General features: G+C 48.6%; 1 protein-coding gene across 1 annotated transcript in view; it reads left to right on the top strand.

Moving 5' to 3' along the window:
• LOC115081111 (vomeronasal type-2 receptor 26-like) overlaps nt 1–18,416 on the top strand; it is a 40,815-nt gene extending 22,399 nt beyond the window's left edge. The window contains exon 2 of the mRNA XM_029585623.1: nt 17,266–18,416. Within this exon, the coding sequence (XP_029441483.1) occupies nt 17,266–18,188 (923 nt within the window). The 3' untranslated portion in view covers nt 18,189–18,416. The remainder of the gene's footprint in view (nt 1–17,265) is intronic.
• Nucleotides 18,417–23,801: the final 5,385 nt, after the last annotated feature.

Below are 23,801 nucleotides of genomic sequence, written 5' to 3'. Positions count from 1 at the left end.
TCAAGAGGCCCAGAGATGATGGAGACATGAAGAGTCAGTGGAAGAAAAGGAGTAGTCAGACCTAGGAAGAGTCCTCCAGTGGATCCTAGGTCTGCATGTTTCCAGGACAGATAGGGCAAGATGAACTGCATGACTGGTCTTCCCGCAATACATGCACAGGCCCATCTTTTTACAAAAGCGGCATTCTTTGATGGTCAAATGACTATGGCCTAATTGCATAGGTTCATCTTCCTCTTCAGGGCTAGGTTCAACCTGGGCTGAAGTGGGCGGTAGATTCCGTGAACAGGTGCTACTGGATACATAGATCTTCAGAGGTTTTACCTCGGACGAGCGTTCACGTATATGGTGGTCAATTCACCCAGCAAGGTCTATCAGTGAGCTTAAGGTATCAGGTAACTCTGGAGTGGCAAGCTCATCTTTTATGCGGGAGTTGAGTCCTTGTAGAAATATAGCTCTTAGGCAGCCTGAATCCCAAAGGAGTTCGGAAGACATGGTCTTGAATTCAATCACGTAGTCCGGGAGTGGTTTAGTTCCCTGTTGTAGATCCAGGAGTGCTGAACCAGCAATGGACTGGTGAGCGGGGTCATCAAAAACTGACTTAAAGAGAGCCAGAAACCCAGGCAAGTCAATTAGAATTGTATCATTGCACTCCCACAAGGGTGAAGCCCAGGCCAGGGCTTTCCCATCCAACAGGGACAAAATTTAGTTAACCTTGGTAGTAGCAGTGGGAAAGTAAGCTGGTTGTAAAGTGAAGTGCATACAGATTGATTGGGGAAGCCCCTACACAACAGGGAGACTCCTTTGAAATGCTGGTAGAGGAACTGTAGTTCGCCCGGTAACCACCGGGGGTGATGCATTCTCACTGGAAGTAGAAGAATCCTTCAGTCTGGAATTCAGCTGATTAAAGGTGGTAGCCAAAGTATCAAGACACCTCTGTTGTTTGGTGATCCATTGGGCCAGGCCAGGAATGGCCTGCAAGGCTGAGAGCTGAGCCGGGTCCATGTACTTAGCAATCTGTTATGTTCGGTGAGTCTTTGAACAAGAAGTGTGCCCTGGGTTGTGGAGAGTGGAAACTCCGCCCACAGGGAGGAGCCCTGTGGGCCCTTACCACAACAGGCAAGGTCTCAGCCGTAAAGGACAGCAGAGGAATAACTTTATTATACAGCCGATGGTGAAACGAGGAGCGGATAAATGGAGACAGTCCTGGTAGTAGTCCGCAGTGCAGAGTAGTCCAGTGGATACATTTTCTAGGCGTAGCTTGTGCTGACAATTCTGGTAGTGGTCCGCAGCGCGGGGTAGATCGGGAGCCGATGGTGTGCACAAAACATAGGGAGCCGATAGTGGCCTGCAAGCTGGGTAACCCGAGAATCCATGCCACAAAGGTAGTAGAGGTTCTGTACTCACACCGGTACTGTAGACGTAGATGGAAGGCAACGTGGAGGTCCAGTAGAGAAACAGCGAGGGTCGTTCAGAATGATGCAGGACTCACTGGAATAAGAGAGAGAGAAAGGGCTCTCCGAGGAGTGGATAGCCCTGAGTGCGGCAAGGCCCCCGAGAAGCGGGTACCTAGGACACTCAGAGAGACGAAGTCCCAGCGTGGTGGAAATAGAAGGAAGGAATCCTTGCTAACTCGTATAGCAAGAGGTCAGCTGAGTTTAAATATGGTAAGCAGGTGACGTCATACGATGGGGACGCCCCCAAGGTTCCCGCCATGACGTCGATAAGAAGAGGGCAGGCGCGCATGCGCTTGCCTTAGGGGAACCTGTATGTAAGATGGCCGCTGGGAGTGCCCACACCATCCCGGGCACGCCATGAGGGTCGGAGTGTGGAAGCGGAGGTCACCATTCTCCCCAGAATCGAAAGGAGGTGGGCAGCAAAGGTCGCAGCCGCCTGCAACCTACGGGCGCAACACCAAGCTCATGGCTTCAGCAAAATGGAAGAAACTGTGTATGCGTGAGCTGATCTTACCATTTTGCAGCCTCGTAGGTAGAATTCTGAGACCCATGCCAGCAACAGGAGAGTGAGTCTTGGCACTGGCCAGACTATTACTGAGTCCAAAGTTTTATAAAACACCAGTCTACGGATGAAACAAGCAATGACAAGACTGATGGCTTGAAGCAAGACTTATGGCTTGAGACAAAGCTGATGGCTTGAAACAAGGCTGAGGCTGAAGTGGAGCTGAAGTCTTCAGTAGAGCCACAGGCAAAGAGTGAAGCAAAGCTTAAGGCTGAAAAGACAGAACCAAGCAGAAGGGCTTGAGCAAAACATAAGACTAGAACCAGAAGGATCAGGAACCAGGAGACTTTCTTGCTGAGGCAACGAATCCAAGTCCAGGCAGGCTAAGTAGTCTATTTTTTGTTGTTGTTGTTCAAATCTGTTTATTGATTTATAATTACAAGTTACAGCAAAAAACACCTGAAAAACAGGTTATTAAACAACACAGAAATCTGAAAGGTAAAACTGCCTCTCCAGAAAGAGGAGATAAACAAAGGATGAGTATATTAACATACAAAATAATATCTACGAAAAAAAAATAAAACAAGTTACTGTGGAGGGTCAGCGAGGAGGTCCAAGTGTAACATATGAACACAATGCTGAAACTGCAGGTAGCGATAGAACTGGTAAGCATGTAAACCATACATGGACATCGGTTGGGAGAATGAGTGCCAACTGGACCCTGATACTAGTTGGCTTAGAGACCAGATACCAACTTGAATCCAAGGAATCCAATCAAAAAATGAGAGTTACGCCAAATCAGAGTCAAAGAGGAAGTGCCCCACGGAGTAGTTAAGTGCTCCAAAGTGGATTCTAGATAGTGAAACACAGAGCAAGTAGCATAAATGGTGGGGTGGACTTCAGAGATGGAAAATTGACCAAAAGCCCAGGAGTGCAAAAAGAGGGAGAGGGTGTACAAAATCTACTTCAATATCATGATAAAAATCGGTTTTGTAACATCGGGAACATGACCTGCCAATCAGGCAGTAGCTTGGTGTAAAATGAATGCTGAATGATACACTCTGAAATACACTCTGAATTCGGGTAACTTTACACCACCACTGTCCCTAGGTAGTTTAAGTGTGGACAGAGCACTCTGTAGAGTCTTATGCTTCCACAAAAATAAAGGGAGCATTCTATCCAAGCTGATATAAAATCTTTTATAAAAAAAAAAAAAAATAGGAAGCATACGAAGTAAAAGATTAATTGTAGGCACTTTGACCATTTTGATAGTATCCAAACGGCCCCACCAAGAAAGATGTAAGGGGAACCATTGATTAGTAAGGTCAGATACCGTTGCACATATTTTATCTGCAGCTTTAGCAATAACTTGATCAAGTGTAGGACAGAAATACATACCAAGATACTTTAAACCACTAGTAACTAGGGATGTGAATCGTTCTTCAACGATTTAGATTATCGTCCAGATAAGGTTTAAATTGTCATTAATCGGTAAAGAGTGCGATACAATAGAAATTCCCCAGATTTATCGTGAAAAATCGGTTTTTTTGGTTAGTGCGTACTAATGGGAGTTAGTGCGCGCTAACAGGAAGTTAGTGTGCAGTAACCATTGTTAGCGCGCACTAACAGAAAATGATACCATTTGACACTTTTCAGGTCAGTTAAGGTCAGTTTAGGAATGAATATGTATTCCTATTGGCTGCCCTCTTATTTATTCATGTTACCAAGGTTCCCACTGACGTGATGGTTTAATATATGGGGGATGGGAAATGGAAATGGTTGGTAGCTTGACAAAAAAAGTAATGTGATCAGTCAATGTGACTAGAACTTGTGCCCAATCCCTGATACGGGGAGTGCTGTGATCTTCCTGCATGCAGTGTCGTATCCCTGATACCGGGAGTGTTGTGATCTTCCTGCACGCAGTGCCCTATCCCTGATACCGGGGGTGTTGTGATCTTCCTGCACGCAGTGCCGTATCCCTGATACCGGGAGTGTTGTGATCTTCCTGCACTCAGTGCCCTATCCCTGATACCAGGAGTGTTGTGATCTTCCTGCATGCAGTGCCGTATCCCTGATACCGGGAGTGCTGTGATCTTCCTGCATGCAGTGTCGTATCCCTGATACCGGGAGTGTTGTGATCTTCCTGCACACAGTGCCCTATCCCTGATACTGGGCATGTTGTGATCTTCCTGCACGCAGTGCCCTATCCCTGATACCGGGAGTGTTGTGATCTTCCTCTCTGCACTGCCCTGTGCAGGATCTCGAGAGCTGTGATCTTCTACCTTGCAATGTCCTATCCCTGATACCAGGAGTGTTGTGATCCTCCTGCATGCAGTGCCCTATCCCTGATACCGGGAGTGTTGTGATCTTGCTGCAGGCAGTGCCCTATCCCTGATACTGGGCATGTTGTGATCTTCCTGCACGCAGTGCCCTATCCCTGATACCGGGAGTGTTGTGATCTTCCTCTCTGCACTGCCCTGTGCAGGATCTCGAGAGCTGTGATCTTCTACCTTGCAATGCCCTATCCCTAATACCGGGAGTGTTTTGATCTTCCTGCACACAGTGCCCTATCCCGGTTACCGGGGGTGTTGTGATCTTCCTGCACGCAGTGCCCTATCCCTGATTCCGGGCATGTTGTGATCTTCCAGCATGCAGTGCCCTATCCCTGATACCGGGAGTGTTGTGATCTTCCTCTCTGCACTGCCCTGTGCAGGATCTCGAGAGCTGTGATCTTCTACCTTGCAATGCCCTATCCCTGATACCGGGAGTGTTGTGATCCTCCTGCATGCAGTGCCGTATCCCTGATACCGGGAGTGTTGTGATCTTCCTGCACGCAGTGCCCTATCCCTGATACCGAGGGTGTTGTGATCTTCCTGCATGCAGTGCCCTATCCCTCATACTGGGAGTGTTGTGATCTTCCTGCACACAGTGCCCTATCCCTGATACTGGGCATGTTGTGATCTTCCTGCACGCAGTGCCCTATCCTGGTTACCGGGGGTGTTGTGATCTTCCAGCATGCAGTGCCCTATCCCTGATACCGGGAGTGTTGTGATCTTCCTCTCTGCACTGCCCTGTGCAGGATCTCGAGAGCTGTGATCTTCTACCTTGCAATGTCCTATCCCTGATACCAGGAGTGTTGTGATCCTCCTGCATGCAGTGCCCTATCCCTGATACCGGGAGTGTTGTGATCTTCCTGCACACAGTGCCCTATCCCTAATACCGGGAGTGTTGTGATCTTCCTGCACACAGTGCCCTATCCTGGTTACCGGGGGTGTTGTGATCTTCCTGCACGCAGTGCCGTATCCCTGATACCGGGCATGTTGTGATCTTCCTGCATGCAGTGCCCTAACCCTAATACTGGGAGTGTTGTGATCTTCCTGCACACAGTGCCCTATCCTGGTTACCAGGGGTGTTGAGATCTTCCTGCACACATCCCGGTATCAGGGATAGGGCACTGCATGCAGGAAGATCACAACACTCCCGGTATCAGGGATAGGGCACTGAGTGCAGGAAGATCACAACACCCCCGGTATCAGGGATAGGGCACTGCGTGCAGGAAGATCACAACACTCCCGGTATCAGGGATAGGGCACTGCGTGCAGGAAGATCACAATACCCCCGGTAACTGGGATAGGGCACTGCGTGCAGGAAGATCACAACACCCCCGGTAACCGGGATAGGGGTCTGCGTGCAGGAAGATCACAACACTCCCAGTATCAGGGATGGGGCACTGCGTGCAGGAAGATCACAACACTCCTGGTATCAGGGATAGGGCACTGCATGCAGGAAGATCACAACACTCCTGGTATCAGGGATAGGGCACAAGTTCTAGTCACATTGACTGATCACATTACTTTTTTTGTCAAGCTACCAACCGTTTCCATTTCCCATCCCCCATATATTGTCAGTGGGAACCTTGGTAACATGAATAAATAAGAGGGTAGCCAATAGGAATACGTATTCATTCCTAAACTGACCTTAACTGCCCTGAAAAGTGTCAAATTGTATCTTTTTGTGCTAGTGCACACTAACAATGGTTAGTGTGCGCTAACTTTCTGTTAGTGCACACTAACTCCCGTTAGTGCGCACTAAATGGAAAAACTGATTTTTTAACTAAAAAATCGTGCCAAGCACGATTTTCTTCTCCTGCCAGACAATTTCGATCGTTAAGACGATCGGGCACACGATTCACATCCCTACTAGTAACCCATAGAAAAGTAGAAAATGTAGAGGCCAAAGAAGTTACATGGATATTAAAAGGCATCATCTCAGATTTCCTCTAGTTAACATGGTAGCCAAAAATAAGAGAGAAGGAGGAAATATGTCAAATAATATGAGGTAATATATCTCACGTTGAGAAACATATAAAATTAAATTACCAGCATAAGCTGATAATTTATATTCCATGTTATTACAAGTAAGGTCTAAAACATGTGGGTGTTGTCATAAAGCAAGCAATAAAGGTTCCAATAAAAGGTTGAATAAATAGGGAGAAAGTGGGTAGTCTTGCCTCGTACCTCTGTGCAATATAAATGAGTCAGAAGACGCTCCATCAATTGAAACAGAGGTGGCAGGCGGGTAATAAAGAGAGTTAATATAGAAAATGAAAGAAGCGCCACAACCAAACCAGCAAAGGATTTCAAACACAAAATCCCATTCACATGATCAAATGCTTTTTCAGCTTCGAGGGATATCGCCACTAAAGGGGAAGACAAATTATTATAAATTTGAAGTATATCCACAAATAAGCGGGAGTTATCTGTAATAAATTGACCTTTCATAAAACCAGATTGAGTTGGGTGTATAAGCTTATCCAGAACCTGTTCCAGATGGGAGGATAATATTTTAGCTAATGTCTTATAATCAGTGTTAAGAAAGAGATGAGTTGATAATTATCTGGAGATAGCGGATGCCGATTCAGTTTAGGAAAAACCACAATTTTAGCTTCATTAAAGCAAGAAGAAGTTGGATCCTGGGTTCCCATATACAAAAATAAAGCATACAACTTAGGATCCAAGAGGGAAGAGAATGCCTTATAAAATTTGAGCGAAAAGACATCGAAACCCGGAGCCTTACCCACTTGTAGAGAAAAGAGAGCTTTCTTCACTTCACAGACAGTTAAAGGAGCATTCAGGTGGTCACTCTCTAGAGATGATAAAGTAGGATGTGTAAAATTGGAGAGGAACTTAGTAATTAAAGTGGGATCATGCTGTGATTCAGAGGAAGACAAATCTTTATAGAAATCATGAAATTGGCATAAAATCTCTTCCCTCTTGATGACCAAGGTACGAGACTTGGACTTAAGAGCAACAATCCTCTTCTGTTCCTTCAGCCTCTGTAAATAAGTAGCCAATAGTCACCCAGACTTGTTATTTTCTGCATAGTAACAGGAATTTTGAAGGAAAATGGATTTACCCGCAGAAGCACTTAAAAGTTTATTGTACGATATTTGAGTTTATATAAGGAAGCAAGAACTCTGCTATTCCAGGTAGATATATGCAGAAATTCCACGTGGCTGGTCTGAGAATCTAAATCAAGTAATTCACTGTTGCGGTCTCGGTCGCCACGGTCGCGCCCGAGCCCTTACCTCCTCTCCGGGTCCCGGAGCCTTGACGCGATCCGCGGACTCGGGACCCCGGGCGCAGCTCCCTCCTTGTGCTCCGACCCCGCGCGGGTCTGCAGGGCCTTCAGGCGCCATGCGCCGGCTCTCTCTTCGCCGCCGGCGTCCTCCCGTGGCTAGCCCCGCCCCCTAGGCACGCGCGCGCGGCTGAGCCCTGTTTTTAAAGGGCCCAGCGCGGGAAAGCACGGCTCCTCCTTTCCTGACGTCAGACGCTGCAGGGCTATTTAAGCCCTGCAGTTCCTAGCCTTCCTTGCCTTGCAACAAGGTTCCTTCACCCGAAGAGCTAGTTGCCGTCGTTCCTGTTCCTCCTGTTTGTCTTCAGCCTGCCTTGACTCCGGTTCGTGACTTCGACTCCTGTTTGTCTTCAGCCTGCCTTGACTCGGTCCGTGACTCCGACGCCTGCTTGCCTTCAGCCTGCCTTGACTCCGGTTCGTGACCCCGACTCCTGCTTGCTCGCCGCCTGCCAAGACTCCGGTTCGTATTCCACTCCTGGGTTTCCTCGTCCTCGCCTAAGTCCCAGCGGTCCGGGTCCCTACGGGCTCCTCCTGGGGGGACCTCGGACTTCCAGGGCGAAGACTCCTAAGTCCTAGCGACCCGGGCTCCCACAGCTCCTCTGGAGGAGTCACGGGTTTCCAGGTGAAGCTCCAATTGCCCAGTGGGAGTTCTGCCTACCGACTGTTCCCTCGGGTCGGTCGGCCTAAGGATCCACTTCCGGATTTCCTCCATCGCAACAGTTTGCAAGGCCATGGATCCGGCAGACCTCGCCGGGCTACAGGCCATTCCGGGTTTGGCCCAGCGGTTAGTTCAGCAACAGCAGGTCCTGGACTCCCTGGCTGCAACAGTAGAGCGGCTGGCCGCTCGCATGGATGCCGAGCCGCCCGCACCTGTTCCGGTACCAGTACCCGCTCCAGCACCACTGGTAACCCTCCAGTCCCCTACGCAGCTTCCAGCGCCCTCTCGCTATGCCGGGGATGCCAAGGCGTGTCGAGGGTTCTTAAACCAATGTTATGTGCGCTTTGCACTATTGCCTAACCAGTTTCCTACAGATGGCACCAAGGTGGCGTACATTTTTTCCCTTTTGGATGGACGGGCCCTGAACTGGGCTTCCCCCATGTGGGAGAATAATGATCCAGCGCTGGGGGATTTGAACCGTTTTGTGGAAGAGTTCAAAGCGGCTTTTGATGAGCCAGCACGACAGGCTTCCGCTACCTCAGAGTTACTCCAGCTCCGGCAAGGAACGCGGACTTTGGCGGACTACGCGTTGGAATTCCGCACGCTCGCCCACGAGGTAGGCTGGCAGGATGAAGCTCTTCGGGGCGTGTTCCTAGAGGGCTTAGCCGGTCGTATTAAGGACGAGCTAGCGGCTCGGGATCTGCCGGAGACCCTGAGTTCCCTTATTGACTTGGCGGGCCGAATTGATCGGCGTTTGCAGCAGAGGGCGAAAGAGGGGCGCCCTTTTCGACGCTTGACGTCCGTGACTCCTAGGATCTCGAATTCGGGGTCAAGGGGAACTGCACCTTCACCAGCAACTTCCTCTGACGAGCCCATGCAATTGGGCCGCTCGTCATTGTCGCCCGAAGAAAGGCAGCGACGCCGCGACTTGAGGCTGTGCCTGTACTGTGGCGGTAAGGGTCACTACCTTGCACAGTGTAAGGAACGGGCGGAAAACTCCCGCGCCTAGGTGTAAGGGAGGAGTGTCCCCTAGGCTGCCTTAGCGCTGCTCCTCAATGTACCATACCGGTAACCTTGGAATATCCCGGTGGTTCCTTCCTCACGCAAGCCCTAGTCAACTCCGGGGCAGGAGGCAACTTCATTACTAAGGATCTGGTGCAACAGCTGAATCTTCCTACACGATCTAGGACTCCTGCCTTACGGGTAACCTCTATTCAGGGTACTCTTTTGTCTGGGTGCATTTCCACAGAGACCTTACCGTTGATTTTGCAGACGGGCTTATTGCACACAGAGGAGATTTCGTTGTTGGTTTTGGAGAGAGCTGTACATCCGGTGGTCCTTGGTTTACCCTGGCTCCAAAAACACTCTCCTGTGATTCGCTGGAAGGACTTTCAGATTACTCAGTGGAGTTCTGAGTGTTTCCAATCCTGCCTCCAAGCGAAAAAATTCCAACGGATTCCGCTGGCTCTCACCTCTCCGGTATTACCGGCTCGGTATGCAGATTTTCTGGATGTCTTTTCCAAAGAAAAAGCAGAATTGTTACCGCAACACCGACCTTTTGACTGTGCGATAGAGTTGCTCCCGGGTACTACTCCCCCTCGGGGACGGGTATACCCGTTGTCTCAGCCTGAGACCTGGGCTATGTCAGAATACATCACCGAGAATCTGGCTAAGGGCTTCATCCGCCCTTCAAAGTCTCCCACGGGAGCAGGTTTCTTTTTTGTTGCAAAGAAGGACGGAGCCTTGCGGCCTTGCATAGATTACCGTGGGCTCAATGCTATCACCAAGAAGAACCGGTACCCGCTTCCCCTCATTCCGGAATTGTTGGATAGACTCCAAGGGGCCCAAGTTTTCACTAAATTGGACCTCCGCGGCGCATACAATCTGGTTCGAATCCGTCCCGGGGATGAATGGAAGACGGCGTTCAACACCCGGGACGGCCATTATGAATACCTAGTGATGCCGTTTGGACTGTGCAATGCTCCCGCCGTATTCCAGCACTTGATGAACGAGATTCTGCGAGAATTATTGCACTCCTGCGTGATCGTCTATTTGGACGATGTTCTCATACATTCCCCGGATCTTACCTCCCATCGGCAACATGTGAGACAAGTACTCCAGATCTTACGAGACCATCATTTGTATGCAAAGTTTGAAAAATGTCTCTTTGAGCAAGAGTCGTTACCCTTCCTAGGGTATATTGTGTCCTCTACTGGTTTCCGGATGGACCCCAGTAAGGTGTCCGCCATCAGGAAGTGGCCCCGTCCTGAGGGGCTTAAAGCGTTGCAACGTTTTTTGGGGTTTGCTAACTTCTATAGACACTTTATTCCCCAGTACTCTCGATTGGTGGCACCTTTAACCGCTCTAACTCGGAAAGGGGCAAACACCCATCTTTGGCCTAAGGGGGCTTGTGAGGCTTTTGAACAATTAAAGGAGGCGTTTCTCCGGGATACTTGTTTACGTCACCCGGATCCCACGCGGCCATTCTTTGTCGAGGTCGATGCCTCTAATATTGCTGTAGGGGCGGTCCTCTCGCAAGCCTCTACTTCCGGACATCTCCTACCCTGCTCCTATTTTTCCAAAAAATTCTCGTCAGCCGAGTGTAATTACGGCATTGGGGATAAGGAGTTGCTGGCTGTCAAACTTGCGCTGGAAGAATGGAGACAGTGGTTGGAGGGCTCTCTTCATCCGGTCACGATTTATACAGATCATAAAAACCTGGAGTTCCTCAACCAGGCTCAACGACTTAATCCCAGACAAGCACGTTGGTCCCTTTTCTTTAACCGTTTCGATTTCATACTGAAGTATCGTCCCGCCTCGAAGAATGTACGGGCTGATGCGCTCTCTCGTTATGAAATCCAGGAGGGAAAGGAAGACCTCCCACAACACATCATTGATCCCGCTAGAATCCAGGTAGCCAGTACCACAGTTTCCACTCTATGACGAGTTGTGGTTTCCCGCAGAGATCGCAGGAGGGTGTTAGCCTGGGCCCACGACTCCCTCTCGGGGGGTCACGCCGGCAGGGAGAGGACGCTCGATCTGCTAAACCGCTATTACTGGTGGCCTCGAATTCGTCAAGATGTACGAGTATATGTGGATTCGTGCCCAGTGGGGCGGATTTTCAGAGCCCTGCTCGCGTAAATCCGCCCAAAACCGGGCGGATTTACGCGAGCAGGGCCCTGCGCGCCGGTAAGCCTATTTTACATAGGCCTACCGGCGCGCGCAGAGCCCCGGGACTCGCATAAGTCCCGGGGTTTTCGGAGGGGGCGTGTCGGGGGGCGTGTCGGGGGCGGGTCCGAACCGCGCGGCATTTTCGGGGCGTGTCGGGAGCGTTCCGGGGGCGGGCCCGGGGCGTAGCTATGGCCTGGGGCGGCCCGGGGGCGTGGCCGCGCCCTCCGGACCCGCCCCCAGATCGCGTCCCGGCGCGCTAGCGACCCGCTGGCGCGCGGGGATTTACGTCTCCCTCCGGGAGGCGTAAATCCCCCAACAAAGGTAAGGGGGGAGTTTAGACAGGGCCGGGCGGGTGGGTTAGGTAGGGGAAGGGAGGGGAAGGTGAGGGGAGGGCAAAAGAAAGTTCCCTCCGAGGCCGCTCTGATTTCGGAGCGGCCTTGGAGGGAACGGGGGTAGGCAGCGCGGCTCGGCGCGCGCCGGCTATACAAAATCGATAGCCTTGCGCGCGCCGATCCAGGATTTTAGTGGATACGCGCGGCTCCGCGCGTATCTACTAAAATCCAGCGCCTGGAGCGCAAACAAAAGTAGGCTTTTCGCGCTCCTTTTAAAATCCGCCCCAGTATGTGCCCGGCAAAAACCGTCTAGTGGTCGGCCCTGGGGGCTCCTGCAGCCGCTGCCTGTTCCCGCGGAACCATGGTCCCACATAGCCACGGACTTTGTAGTGGATCTGCCACCCTCGGAAGGTAATACGGTGATTTGGGTAACCGTAGACCGCTTTTCAAAAATGATTCACCTGGTACCCTTGCCTAAGCTGCCCTCTGCGCCTGAACTCGCGCTCTTGTTTACTCTACACATCTTCCGGGCTCATGGACTACCACAGAGTATCGTATCGGACAGAGGACCACAGTTTACGGCCCGTTTTTGGCGTGCCCTTTGTAAGAAATTTGGGGTACAGTTAAATTTGTCCACTGCGTTTCACCCCCAGACTAATGGTCAGACGGAGCGCACGAACCGCACTCTTAAAACCTTCCTCCGTAGTTTCATCTCCGAAAAGGGAACTAACTGGGTTTCTCTTCTGCATTGGGCAGAATTCGCCTACAACAATCATACCCATGCGGTCACGGGACAAACACCTTTCCAGATTGTGTTTGGTCGTCACCCAAGGCCTCCGATACAGCTTCCTATTCCCATTCCATCACCAGCTGCCTTAACCGCAGCACGTCAAGTGCATCATCTCTGGAAGGGGATTCAACTCAGACTGACCACTGCAGCGAAGAAGTCTCAGCAGTTCGCTAATTGTCATCGACGTCCAGCGCCAGTTTTCCTGCCGGGTACCAAGGTGTGGTTAAGCACCCGGAACCTCCAACTACCTAACCGTTCTCGTAAGTTGGCTCCCAGATACTGCGGGCCTTTTCAAGTTACGGAGCGTATAGGAACAGTATCCTACAGACTTCGCCTTCCGTCTTCACTCCGCATCCATAACGTTTTCCACGTCTCCTTGTTGAAACCGGTGGTACTTTCCCGATTCCACCATCCTTCCACGGACGCACTATCGTCACCTACATCTGGGGAGAATACGTATCAGGTACGGGAGGTCTTGGACGTTCGCTTCCACGCCCGTCGCTGGGAATACCTGCTGGCATGGGAGGGGTGCGGTCCCGAAGAAGACTCATGGGAACCAGCTCGGAACATCTTGGACAAATCATTGCTAACTCAATTCCACCTGGACAATCCCGGGAAACCCGGCCCTCGGCGGAGGGGGCGTAAGAGGGGGGGTACTGTTGCGGTCTCGGTCGCCACGGTGGCGCCCGAGCCCTTACCTCCTCTCCGAGTCCCGGAGCCTTGACGCGATCCGCGGACTCGGGACCCCGGGTGCAGCTCCCTCCTTGTGCTCCGACCCCGCGCGGGTCTGCAGGGCCTTCAGGCGCCATGCGCCGGCTCTCTCTTCGCCGCCGGCGTCCTCCCGCGGCTAGCCCCGCCCCCTAGGCACGCGCGCGCGGCTGAGCCCTGTTTTTAAAGGGCCCAGCGCGGGAAAGCACGGCTCCTCCTTTCCTGACGTCAGACGCTGCAGGGCTATTTAAGCCCTGCAGTTCCTAGCCTTCCTTGCCTTGCAACAAGGTTCCTTCACCCGAAGAGCTAGTTGCCGTCGTTCCTGTTCCTCCTGTTTGTCTTCAGCCTGCCTTGACTCCGGTCCGTGACTCCGACGCCTGCTTGCCTTCAGCCTGCCTTGACTCCGGTTCGTGACCCCGACTCCTGCTTGCTCGCCGCCTGCCAAGACTCCGGTTCGTATTCCACTCCTGGGTTTCCTCGTCCTCGCCTAAGTCCCAGCGGTCCGGGTCCCTAAGGGCTCCTCCTGGGGGGACCTCGGACTTCCAGGGCGAAGACTCCTAAGTCCTAGCGACCCGGGCTCCCACAGCTCCTCTGGAGGAGTCACGGGTTTCCAGGTGAAGCTCCAATTGCCCAGTGGGAGTTCTGCCTACCGACTGTTCCCTCGGGTCGGTCGGCCTAAGGATCCACTTCCGGATTTCCTCCATCGCAACAATTCACTAGACATGATTTTTTTAAGGTGCGCAGAATAACTGATAATCATACCCCTACGAGTGGCCTTAAAAGCTTACCAACTAATGGGTAAGGGAGTCTGAGGGACCTCATTAATAGCAAGAAAATCAGATATGGTGGTCAATATTTGAGAAATAAAAGATGAATCCTCCAAGAAACCGCATTAAAACGCCAGATAGGTGTATCACATAATGTAAGGTTCCAGTGAAGAGAGAGAGAAATCAAAGAATGATCTGAGAGCAAGATGGGAAACGTTTTTGTCATATAAACCAAATTTAAAAGACTTTTAGAAATTAAAAAATAATCAATACAAAAGTAGGATTAATGTGGAAATGAAAAATAATTGAAATCCTTATCAGTGGAATGTAAGAGCCACCAAAGATCCACCAAACCATGTGTGTCCATAAGTGTGTGAATAAACGTAAAGGAAGAGGATCATCTACCAGCAAAGGCAGAGCAAAAAAGAGCCACGCCAATCCCACATATGGACATAAGGGAAGGAGTCTGTGAGACAAGGAATAGGCGATCCCAAAACTCCAGAAAACAATAAGCGGGGTATTGAAAGCGGAGATATCAGTTGTATGATGAAAAAAAAACAGTAAAAGTATTGTAAGGAGAATATCTAGTAGGCAATAGAACTGGAGAATTAAGAAAGTTATAGGCAGCTGCCAAGAAGGTAGATCACAGTCAACAAAGCTTGAAAATGATGAAGGTGAAGGAGTCCATCCAGAAGGAAAAATAAGAAGTCCAGCCCCCCCAAAAAGGCATCCAGATGAGAAAAAAAAAAAAAAAGGAAAACAGTATATTCAACCCACCATGGCTGAAGAAGCAGGCAAAGAGGCCAAATAAGAATGCAGATCATCTGGCAAATCATAGACATTGGTAGAATTATTATTTGTTACCCTCATCCTGGCCGGATACAATAGGCCATATTTAGCACCAGCATCCCAAAGTTGAGGACACAGCGCCAAGAAAGTTCTTTTACTCTGTGCTGTTGTTTTGGCCAAATCCAGCACAATAAAAAGATTCAATGACTCAAAATGAATTGACTGGCGCAATTTTGAAGCTTGTAAAATAGCCAAGATGTGTTGGTAGCGCAGTAGTTTCAGGATCACCGGACGAGGAAATGGTGTGTTAGGTGTGGAGTGAGACGGAAGACAATGTGCCCATTCTATCTCCAGTGGCAGGCCAAATGAGATCTGTAGGCATGCCGGAATTAAGGTATGTAGATAAGAGAGAATATTAGTGCCCTCCTTGCCTTCAGGGATCCCGAGGATACATAGGCTGTTTCTGCGATTGCGATTAGAGAGATCCTCGATGTCAATTTGCAGTGCCGCCATCTTGATGGAGGTCGATTTCAAATCCGCAATGGCGTCCTCACATAGGCTGACCTGGTGTTCCAGGAAGTTGAGGTGCGGCTACAAGGAAGCCACCGCCAAGGATAAATCAGCCAGCTCCATTTTAATAGCACGGGTAGTTTCAGTGTTCAGTCGTAGCATTTCTTTCATTTGCTGGAGCTCGGTAATGATGAGATCAGAAGATGATGCATTTTTATTCGGCGGCTGCTTTTCTGGTGTCGGGGATCATGTTTGGTACATTTTGATCCAGAAACAGCTGCAAAGGCTGCTTCTATCTTGTCTGACTTGGGGATAGACATCCTGGAAGGCAGAGAGTAGCACAAGTAGGCAGAAACAGTGGCTTAATACTCCGCAATAAGCAAAAACGAAAAGAAGTTGACGGGAAATGAAGTTTCAGGCAGCCATCTCCCTCGGAGCTCAACAGCGCCCCCCCCCCAAGCTAAGTAGTCTTGAGTCAGTGACATCATCGGGGCAAGTACCCGACTCTCCCGGCAACGTGTGCTGAATCGTGCGCACCAATGGTGCACATACATTCTAAGCATCTCTTCCTGGGTCCCAGGATCACACGCATCAGAGCATCCAATGCAGCTCCAAGCCACACGGTGAACATCTGCCACTGAGGTATCTGGGAAGGTGACTGGATTCTAACAAATAAATCACAAAATGTCTTTAATTAAAATATACATACAAATAAATCTATATATTCATAAATCTTAATCTGAAAAATACAAACATAAAGTTCAAGGCAAGCATGAACAATACATAATAACAATAATTAAATAATTGCATACATCCAACACAACCTACCCACCACACTTATTATAATACCAATACAACCCAAAACAGACATAAATACAAAAAAACTCAGTAACATATAACAAATGAAATATTACATTAATTAAATACATAAAAATCCAAACCCACCCAATAAAAACCTAAACTAAAATCCTGAAGAGGAAACAAAATCAATCTTTCTCTTACAGTACATAATAGACATGTGATTCGGCCAAACCTTTTTTTTCAGCCTTCGTTATCGGCTTGCCACGGGAAATTTCGTTTTCCCGCGGTTTGGGCCGATTTTTTTCGGCCACCCCGAATTTCGGGCTTAGTGCGCACTAACCCCGAAAAACAAATTTTCACGAAATTTCGGGAAAATCCGCTTCGATTTTCGGGGTGGCCAAACCAGGATAAATGCACATCCCTAGTACATAAATACAGAATGGTTCAGTAGGAAATATACATTTAAAAGCCTCAATAGTTAATGTTCTTTCACAGCTCTTCAATGGCTTAGGGGCTACACTATCATTCCTGTCTCCAGGATTAGATACTCTGCCTGTATCTAATGACTCAGCCCTTTTCTGGCACCAGTTTTGTAACTCTGGAAGAAAATCCACAAGAGAAAGAAAACCCAAGCAGAATGTGCAGGCCCGCACTGGCTCTGAGGCACACTCCCATCTCTGATTGGTTCAAGACAGGTCAGCAGGGATCCTAAAGGCTAAGCATACTCATCCTCCCTCACTCTCAGCCTGAACATTAACCCTGTAGAGGCAGGTCTGCATTAAACCTGGCATAGTAACTGATTTCTGCAACTAAACTACAGTACCTGAGCTTTAGGATGGCATTGCAGGCACCACAGTAGCAGTTCATTAATCTCAAATCCAAAAAATACCCTCCCATTACAGAATCTCGCGGAATCAGGTGTTTGATCAAATTGTGAGTCACTGGTTAGGGGTTAAAGTCCTGGTAGAAAGTAATCGGAGCCCAGCAATTTACTATCCCCCTCATACTTAAAACTCAACAAGTTCTGGCAAAACGTAGTTGGCAAAGGATAATGCCTCTGTAAAGATAAATCATGTTCACTTTCTCATTTTATTCCTGTAATGATTTTCCCTGATCTAAGCCACACATGGAATCTCTTTTTTTCTACAGATGCCACAGATTGCATGAAATGCCCCGATGACCAATGGCCCACCAAGAGAAATGACGGATGCCAGGAGAAGTCCATTGAGTTTCTGTCCTACCAAGAACCCCTGGGCATGATGCTTGCTGTTACCTCAGTGCTAGGAGCCCTGGTGCCAGCCGCTATACTTGCAGTTTTCATCTGGAAACACCACACTCCACTTGTGAAAGCGAATAATCGTGAACTGAGCTACCTCCTGCTATTGGCCCTTATCCTGTGTTTCGGCTGCTCATTAGTGTTCATAGGCCACCCCACAAACCCAGTCTGCATGGTGCGTCAGATTGCATTTGGTGTTGTATTCGTCATCTGCATCTCCTGCTTGTTGGCCAAGACCATCATAGTGACCATAGCCTTCAAGGCCACCAAGCCAAACAGCAATCTAAGGTCATGGGTAGGACCACAACTGCCCAGCACCTTGGTGTTAGCCTGCAGCCTGGTCCAAGTCCTCATCTGTGTCACTTGGTTGATCGTGGCTCCCCCGTTTTCCCAAATAAGCATGAAATCTCAGATGGGGAAGATAATCTTTGAATGCAATGAAGGGTCATTGATTGCATTCTGGTGCATGCTGGGATACATGGGGCTTTTGGCTTCTATCAGCTTCATTGTAGCTTTTTTAGCTAGAAGGTTACCCGACAGCTTTAATGAGGCTAAGTTCATCACCTTCAGCATGCTTATATTCATTGCTGTCTGGCTCTCTTTCATCCCTGCTTACCTAAGCACAAGAGGGAAATACACGGTGGCTGTGGAAATATTTGCAATTTTGTCCTCCAGTTCTGGGTTGTTGGGTTGTATATTCTTCCCCAAATGTTATGTAATTCTAATCAGACCAGAGATGAACACCAAGGAATTCCTAATGGGGAAAGCCACAGGGAACCTAAAAAATGCAAAGTAATTTTATTGTACCCCCGTCGCTTCTACCAGTACTGCTACTACTTATCACTTCTATAGTGCTAATCAATGTACACAGTGCTGTGCAAAAACACATAAGAGATAGTCCCTGCTCCATAGAGCTTACAATCTAATCAAGACCAACATACAATGTAAAAGAAACATTGGGAATTTCATTTATTAAGAAAAGGGTTAAAATCAATAAAGCTGAAAGAGAAATTATCAGGTTGTAAAGGTGTAAAAATGGCATCAAAAAGGAGGGGTTTTAGAGTGGATTTGAAGAAGGCCAAAGAGAGTACATGAGGCACCATCGATCAATAAATATTCCTTAGAACTAGGTGTCCCCTCTAGGACCCAGGAATCACCCCTCAAACACAATGTTAGATGTTACAGTCCTCTCTTAGAGGATAACTTTGATACCGGAGCGTGGGCACATATGTACGTGCGTATGCCAGCTTACGCCCAGAGACCCAGCTATTTTAGAACATATACGCGTATATGCCTGCATGGTATAAAGTAGGCTGTTCATGTGCATGCAAATGCTGCTTCTACTGTGAAAATTGGTAGAATTTTAGTAGGCGCGCGCCGATGCAATTACCAGTTCCCCAGTTCGTTCCCAGTTGGCCCAGGTAAAGGATAGGGCTTCTTAACCCCCCTAATTAAATAGCCTCCCTTTTACCCTGTTAGCACCAACCCTTAACACCTGCTGACAGCCTAGATTTTTTTATTTTATTACTTACACGTTATCCATAGCAGAAGTAACGATACATGGTAGGGGACCCTGGCACGTGCCTCTGCGCGTAAGTATTTATGCACTGGTTTCATTCATAAATCCAGGAATGCCCATTCCCGCCAGACCATGCCCACGTCCCACTCCCTTTTGAAAAAAAGGTTTTGTGTGTGTACCGGGAGATACGCGTACTTGGGCGCCTTTTAAAATCCATGCAACATGTGCCAGCCCATACCTTTGCGCATATCTCCCATCTTTGAAGCGTGTAGGGCTTTTAAAATTTGCCTTTTAATGTTAATTTACTCAGTGTCCAGAATTTCCTGACAATGGAAGATTAGTCTTCTAGGTCCTGTGTGTTGTACCATCATCTAAACCATTATTAATCAAACATTAAAGTCCATTGTAAAGTTGGTAGGCCTCACCATAGTGTAAAACAATCATCCTTACTCTTGCCTTGCTTTCTCAAACTGAAACCCTAGTGTATTAAATGGCTGGGCTAAATAGTCTTCAGGCATCCAATCTAGATAAGAACATAAGAACATAAGAAAATGCCATACTGGGTCAGACCACGGGTCCATCAAGCCCAGCATCCTGTTTCCAACAGTGGCCAATCCAGGCCATAAGAACCTGGCAAGTACCCAAAAACTAAGTTGGGAGGGATTGAAGGGTATGGATGGTCCTTTACTAGAGTGTTAAAATTTCAGGGATAGTGACATCTGGTGGCCAGACCAGCAGGGTCTGTCACAGAAGCATTGAGGCAGTTTTTAAGCTTCTATTCCATGGCTGGTGGGAAGGATTCTAACTCAATTTAGTTGTTTTAGTTAAAAGTCCCATTTTGTATAACTTTACCTCAGTTACTCCTTGTTCTTCTCTATTCTTCACATCAGACCTGGTTGATGCATTTCTGCTCCTTTCTTCCTATTAATCTCATTGAGATGAGGACACAGCTGATTGATGCCACTGGTCTTCTCCTCTTGTTCCTTACTCCTTCTTCCTTGGAATGAATGTTGATTCATTCCTCCATGAAGACACTAATGGTTGTATGGTTCTCTCTCCGTGAGAGACACCACGTCTTCTAATGTTAAAGAATTGAGTCGTGGGCCTTAGGGTACTCAGGCAAAGAACAAAAAAGAAAGTTCTCAAAAAAAAAGGGGGAACCAAATAAAAGGCAGGAAAGGAGGAAAAATATCCCCCTTCAAAATAAAAGGTTTCCAAAATCATAATAAAAACAGGTACCCTGTCTTCTTTCTTTATCCTTGCCTCAATCAAAGAGACCCCCAGGGACCTTCCCTAGAAAATAAAGCAAAGAGGGAAGAGCAAAAGGAACATGCAATTCCTGGGATGGTCAACTAAAGATTCCACAACTTAAGATGGTGACAGGAGCTCATCATCTCAGACTTCCTCATGGGGGAACTAACACCTGCAATTATACTATATCTTTTCCGCCTATAAAGTTGGACTATTCCCCTTAGTAGGAACCCACAGAGTTCTCTATACTCTCCCCTGGATTTTTTAAAATTTGGAACGCAATCATAAATTTATCTTCAAAACATACTAAAATTACAACACCATACACAAGGTTCTATCTTTCCCATCTTTTTTTTTACTGTGTATTTTAATTTTTTCAATTCATCACTTCCTACTTTGATTCAGAATTTTGGGTTTAGACTCTCTCTATATGCCGATGATATCCAGATAGCTGCATATTTAAATACTAAAACATCATCTTATATAGCATCTTTAATTTATTTATTTATTTATTTATTTGTAACTTTTTCTATACCGAAGTTCAGGTAACAGAGTTACTTATCACTCCGGTTTACATTGCAACAGATATTAAACAGTGCCAACAAGTGTCTTACAAAGAACAAGGGAAAGAACAACTTGGATAACATAACTAGGAACCGGGATATTACAAACTATTAGAGCGAAACAAGCCCATGGAGCGGGAGATTAGCTGTTGGTGTCGATAGATTGTGGAAGCTGATGAGGACTATGAAAGTTATGGGAATGCTTGATCGAACAGCCATGTCTTGAGTCTTTTTTTTGAGTCTAATTTTTTTGAGTCTAATTTTTTCCATCTGATTGCAAACTGGCTCCTCCTCCATAAGTTAAAGGTCAACCCTTCTAAATCAGAAGCTATTTGGATTTCTCAACATGAATGTTCTCTGTTACTTCCTCAGCCCATTATGTTAGGTAATGTTATCATTCTCAAAGATGTAATCTCCTCTCTTGAAGGTGAATTTTAAAACTTGTGCATGCGCCACAATCGTGAGAAGTCGGCACATGTAGAACACATGCATGTACAAGTCCCAATGCAGAAATATCTCACTTCAGAGGAAAAAAGGGCGGGGCGTGATGTGGGCAGGGTGTGGGCATGCCAGAATAGGGCCAAGAGATGAGTGGGTAAGTACGTATGCACCTGGGTACACACCCAGTTCTAGTGCCACACGACTTTACTTCTGCTAATGAGGAGGTCTAAGTGTAAATAAAACTGTTTGCAAGCATCTTTGAGGTGTTTTAGGGGTCTGGGTTAACTGGGCAGGTATGCAGGCTAATGAACCAGGGAGGTTTGGAGGGCCGAGCTGGAGAATGGGCAAACTGCTGGACGAACTGGTGAAACTGATCATGGCGTGGATACTTGCCTGTTATAAAATTCCCCCACTTGCAAAACTGAAACACGACTTTACCAGGCCCACTTGCAAAATTAGATGCACACATACACATGCCAGAGCTATTTTATAACATACGCTACTATATGCGCATGTGCGCATCAAGTCCTGTGTCTTGATTGACTCAAAACTGTCTATGGTTTCTTATATTTCCTGTATTATACAGAAATCATACTTTCTTTGTATATTTGATTGCTTCATCAGCTTTTAGATTACCTTGATCTTAAATTGCTTACACATGCATTTTGTTGCAATATGTGGCCGCGGTAGCCCCCGGCCAGGACCCCTACCTTCGGTGGTTCACCGGAGCGGGGGACCCCCCAGACGCGGCGGTCGGCACGCGGGCCGCGGCTCGACTTCCCTGGCGTCTCTGCAGGCAGCATCGGGGAGAGCGCAGCAGGCTCCGCCCCTTAAAGGGGCCACAGCGCGAAAACCAGGCTGGCCCCGGAAGATGACGTCATCAACCAGGGAGATTTAAACCTCTCCCTGGGACCTACAAGACGCTTTTCAACTAGGTCCCTGTGGTGTTACCTGCCTTGCCTTTGCTGTTTTCTCTCCTGGCTTGACTTCAGACTGGTTTTTGGTTTTCTTCTGTCTGCTGCCCACCCTGACCTTGTCCTGGACCCCGACTCCTCACCTTGCTGCTGGCCCCGGATCTTTTGCCTGGATTCTGACTCCGCACCTTGCTCCTGGCCCCGGATCTTCTGCCCGGACTCCGACTCCACGCCTTGCTCCCGGCCCTGGATCTTCTGCTTGGACTCCGACCTCGCACCTTGCTACCAGCCTCAGAGTTCCGGTTGGGCCCATCTCTGCCTTTCTCCACCTGTCTCAGACCCTCCTTCGTAGTACCCGATATCTATAGGAACGTCTGTAGTACCCGCTCCTCGGTCATTTCCCGACGCTTCCTGGCTATCTGCTCCTCAGAGGGCCTCCTGGCAGTGCTGTGGGACATTCTCTTCTATAGGGCTGTCGCCCATACCACTTTCCAGAGACGAGTTCATCGGGGCTGATCCTCGGTAGGTTATTATCCTTCGCTCCGGACTAAGGGTCCACATCCAGTACAGGTTGCAAGGCTATGGACCCGGTGGATTTGACTGGCCTCCAGGCTATTCCAGGCCTGGCTCAACAACTTATACAGCAGCGGCAGCAGCAACAGCAGTAGCAGCAGTGTCTAGAGACTTTGAACGCCACCGTTGAATGCTTGGTAAGCCGCCTTGATTCGGTTCGTGGAGCAGAAGCTGCTGTCCCTCCTCCAATGATTCCGAGTACTCCGACTTCAGTGACACACATGCCTGTTCCACCCCGATTTGCAAGAGAAGCCAAACAGTGTCGAGGGTTCCTGAACCACTGTTTCATATGGTTCTCCTTGCAGGAACAAGAATTCCCAACGGATCATGTGAAGACTTCATTCATTATTTCCTTGTTAGACGAGAAAGCCCTGGCCTGGGCATCCCCACTCTGTGAACGCGGAGACTCCATTTTAGGTGACTTGCCTCGATTTGTCCAGACCTTCCGCCAAGTATTTGATGAGCCTGGTCGTCTGTCTACAGCTTCCTCAGAACTCCTAAACCTTCGTCAAGGCACACGCACGTTGGCCGATTTCGCAGTGGAGTTTCGTACCTTGGTGTCCGAGCTGGGATGGCGTACAGATTTCCTACGAGGTATCTTCTTGGAGGGATTGTCTCCCCGCATTAAAGATGAGTTAGCAGCACGGGAGATTCCAGATGACCTGGAGGCACTGACTGACTTAGCGGGCTGTATCGACCGGCGACTACAACAGTGGGCCAAAGAGTCGAGTTCAGCCCAGCGTATGGTTCCTTTGGCCCCTACCTTCTCCCATCCCATGGTAACCCCAACCACTTCAGAGACATCATCAGAGGGTAGGGAGGAGCCCATGCAGTTGGGGAGGAGCCACCTGACTACCGAGGAAATGCAGCGCCGAAGGAGGATGGGACTTTGTCTTTACTGCGGAAACAAGGGACATCTACTGGCTCAACGTCCTGAACGTTCGAGAAACTATCGGACCTAGGCATCATCGAGGAGCTGACCCTAGGGAGCAATCTCGCTCCTCACTGTACTGTTCCAGTTACACTACATTATTTCCAAGGATCCCTCACGACCTTGGCCCTCATCGATTCAGGGTCAGGAGGAAATTTCATCCTAGCGGAACTGGTCCATCAGCTACAACTACCGGTACTTCACCGCAAGTCACCCT

Source organism: Rhinatrema bivittatum, chromosome 19, assembly GCF_901001135.1.
Source record: "Rhinatrema bivittatum chromosome 19, aRhiBiv1.1, whole genome shotgun sequence".
NCBI lineage: Eukaryota > Metazoa > Chordata > Amphibia > Gymnophiona > Rhinatrematidae > Rhinatrema > Rhinatrema bivittatum.
Note: the sequence above shows the minus strand (reverse complement) of the source record. Positions and strands in the feature narration are given on the sequence as shown.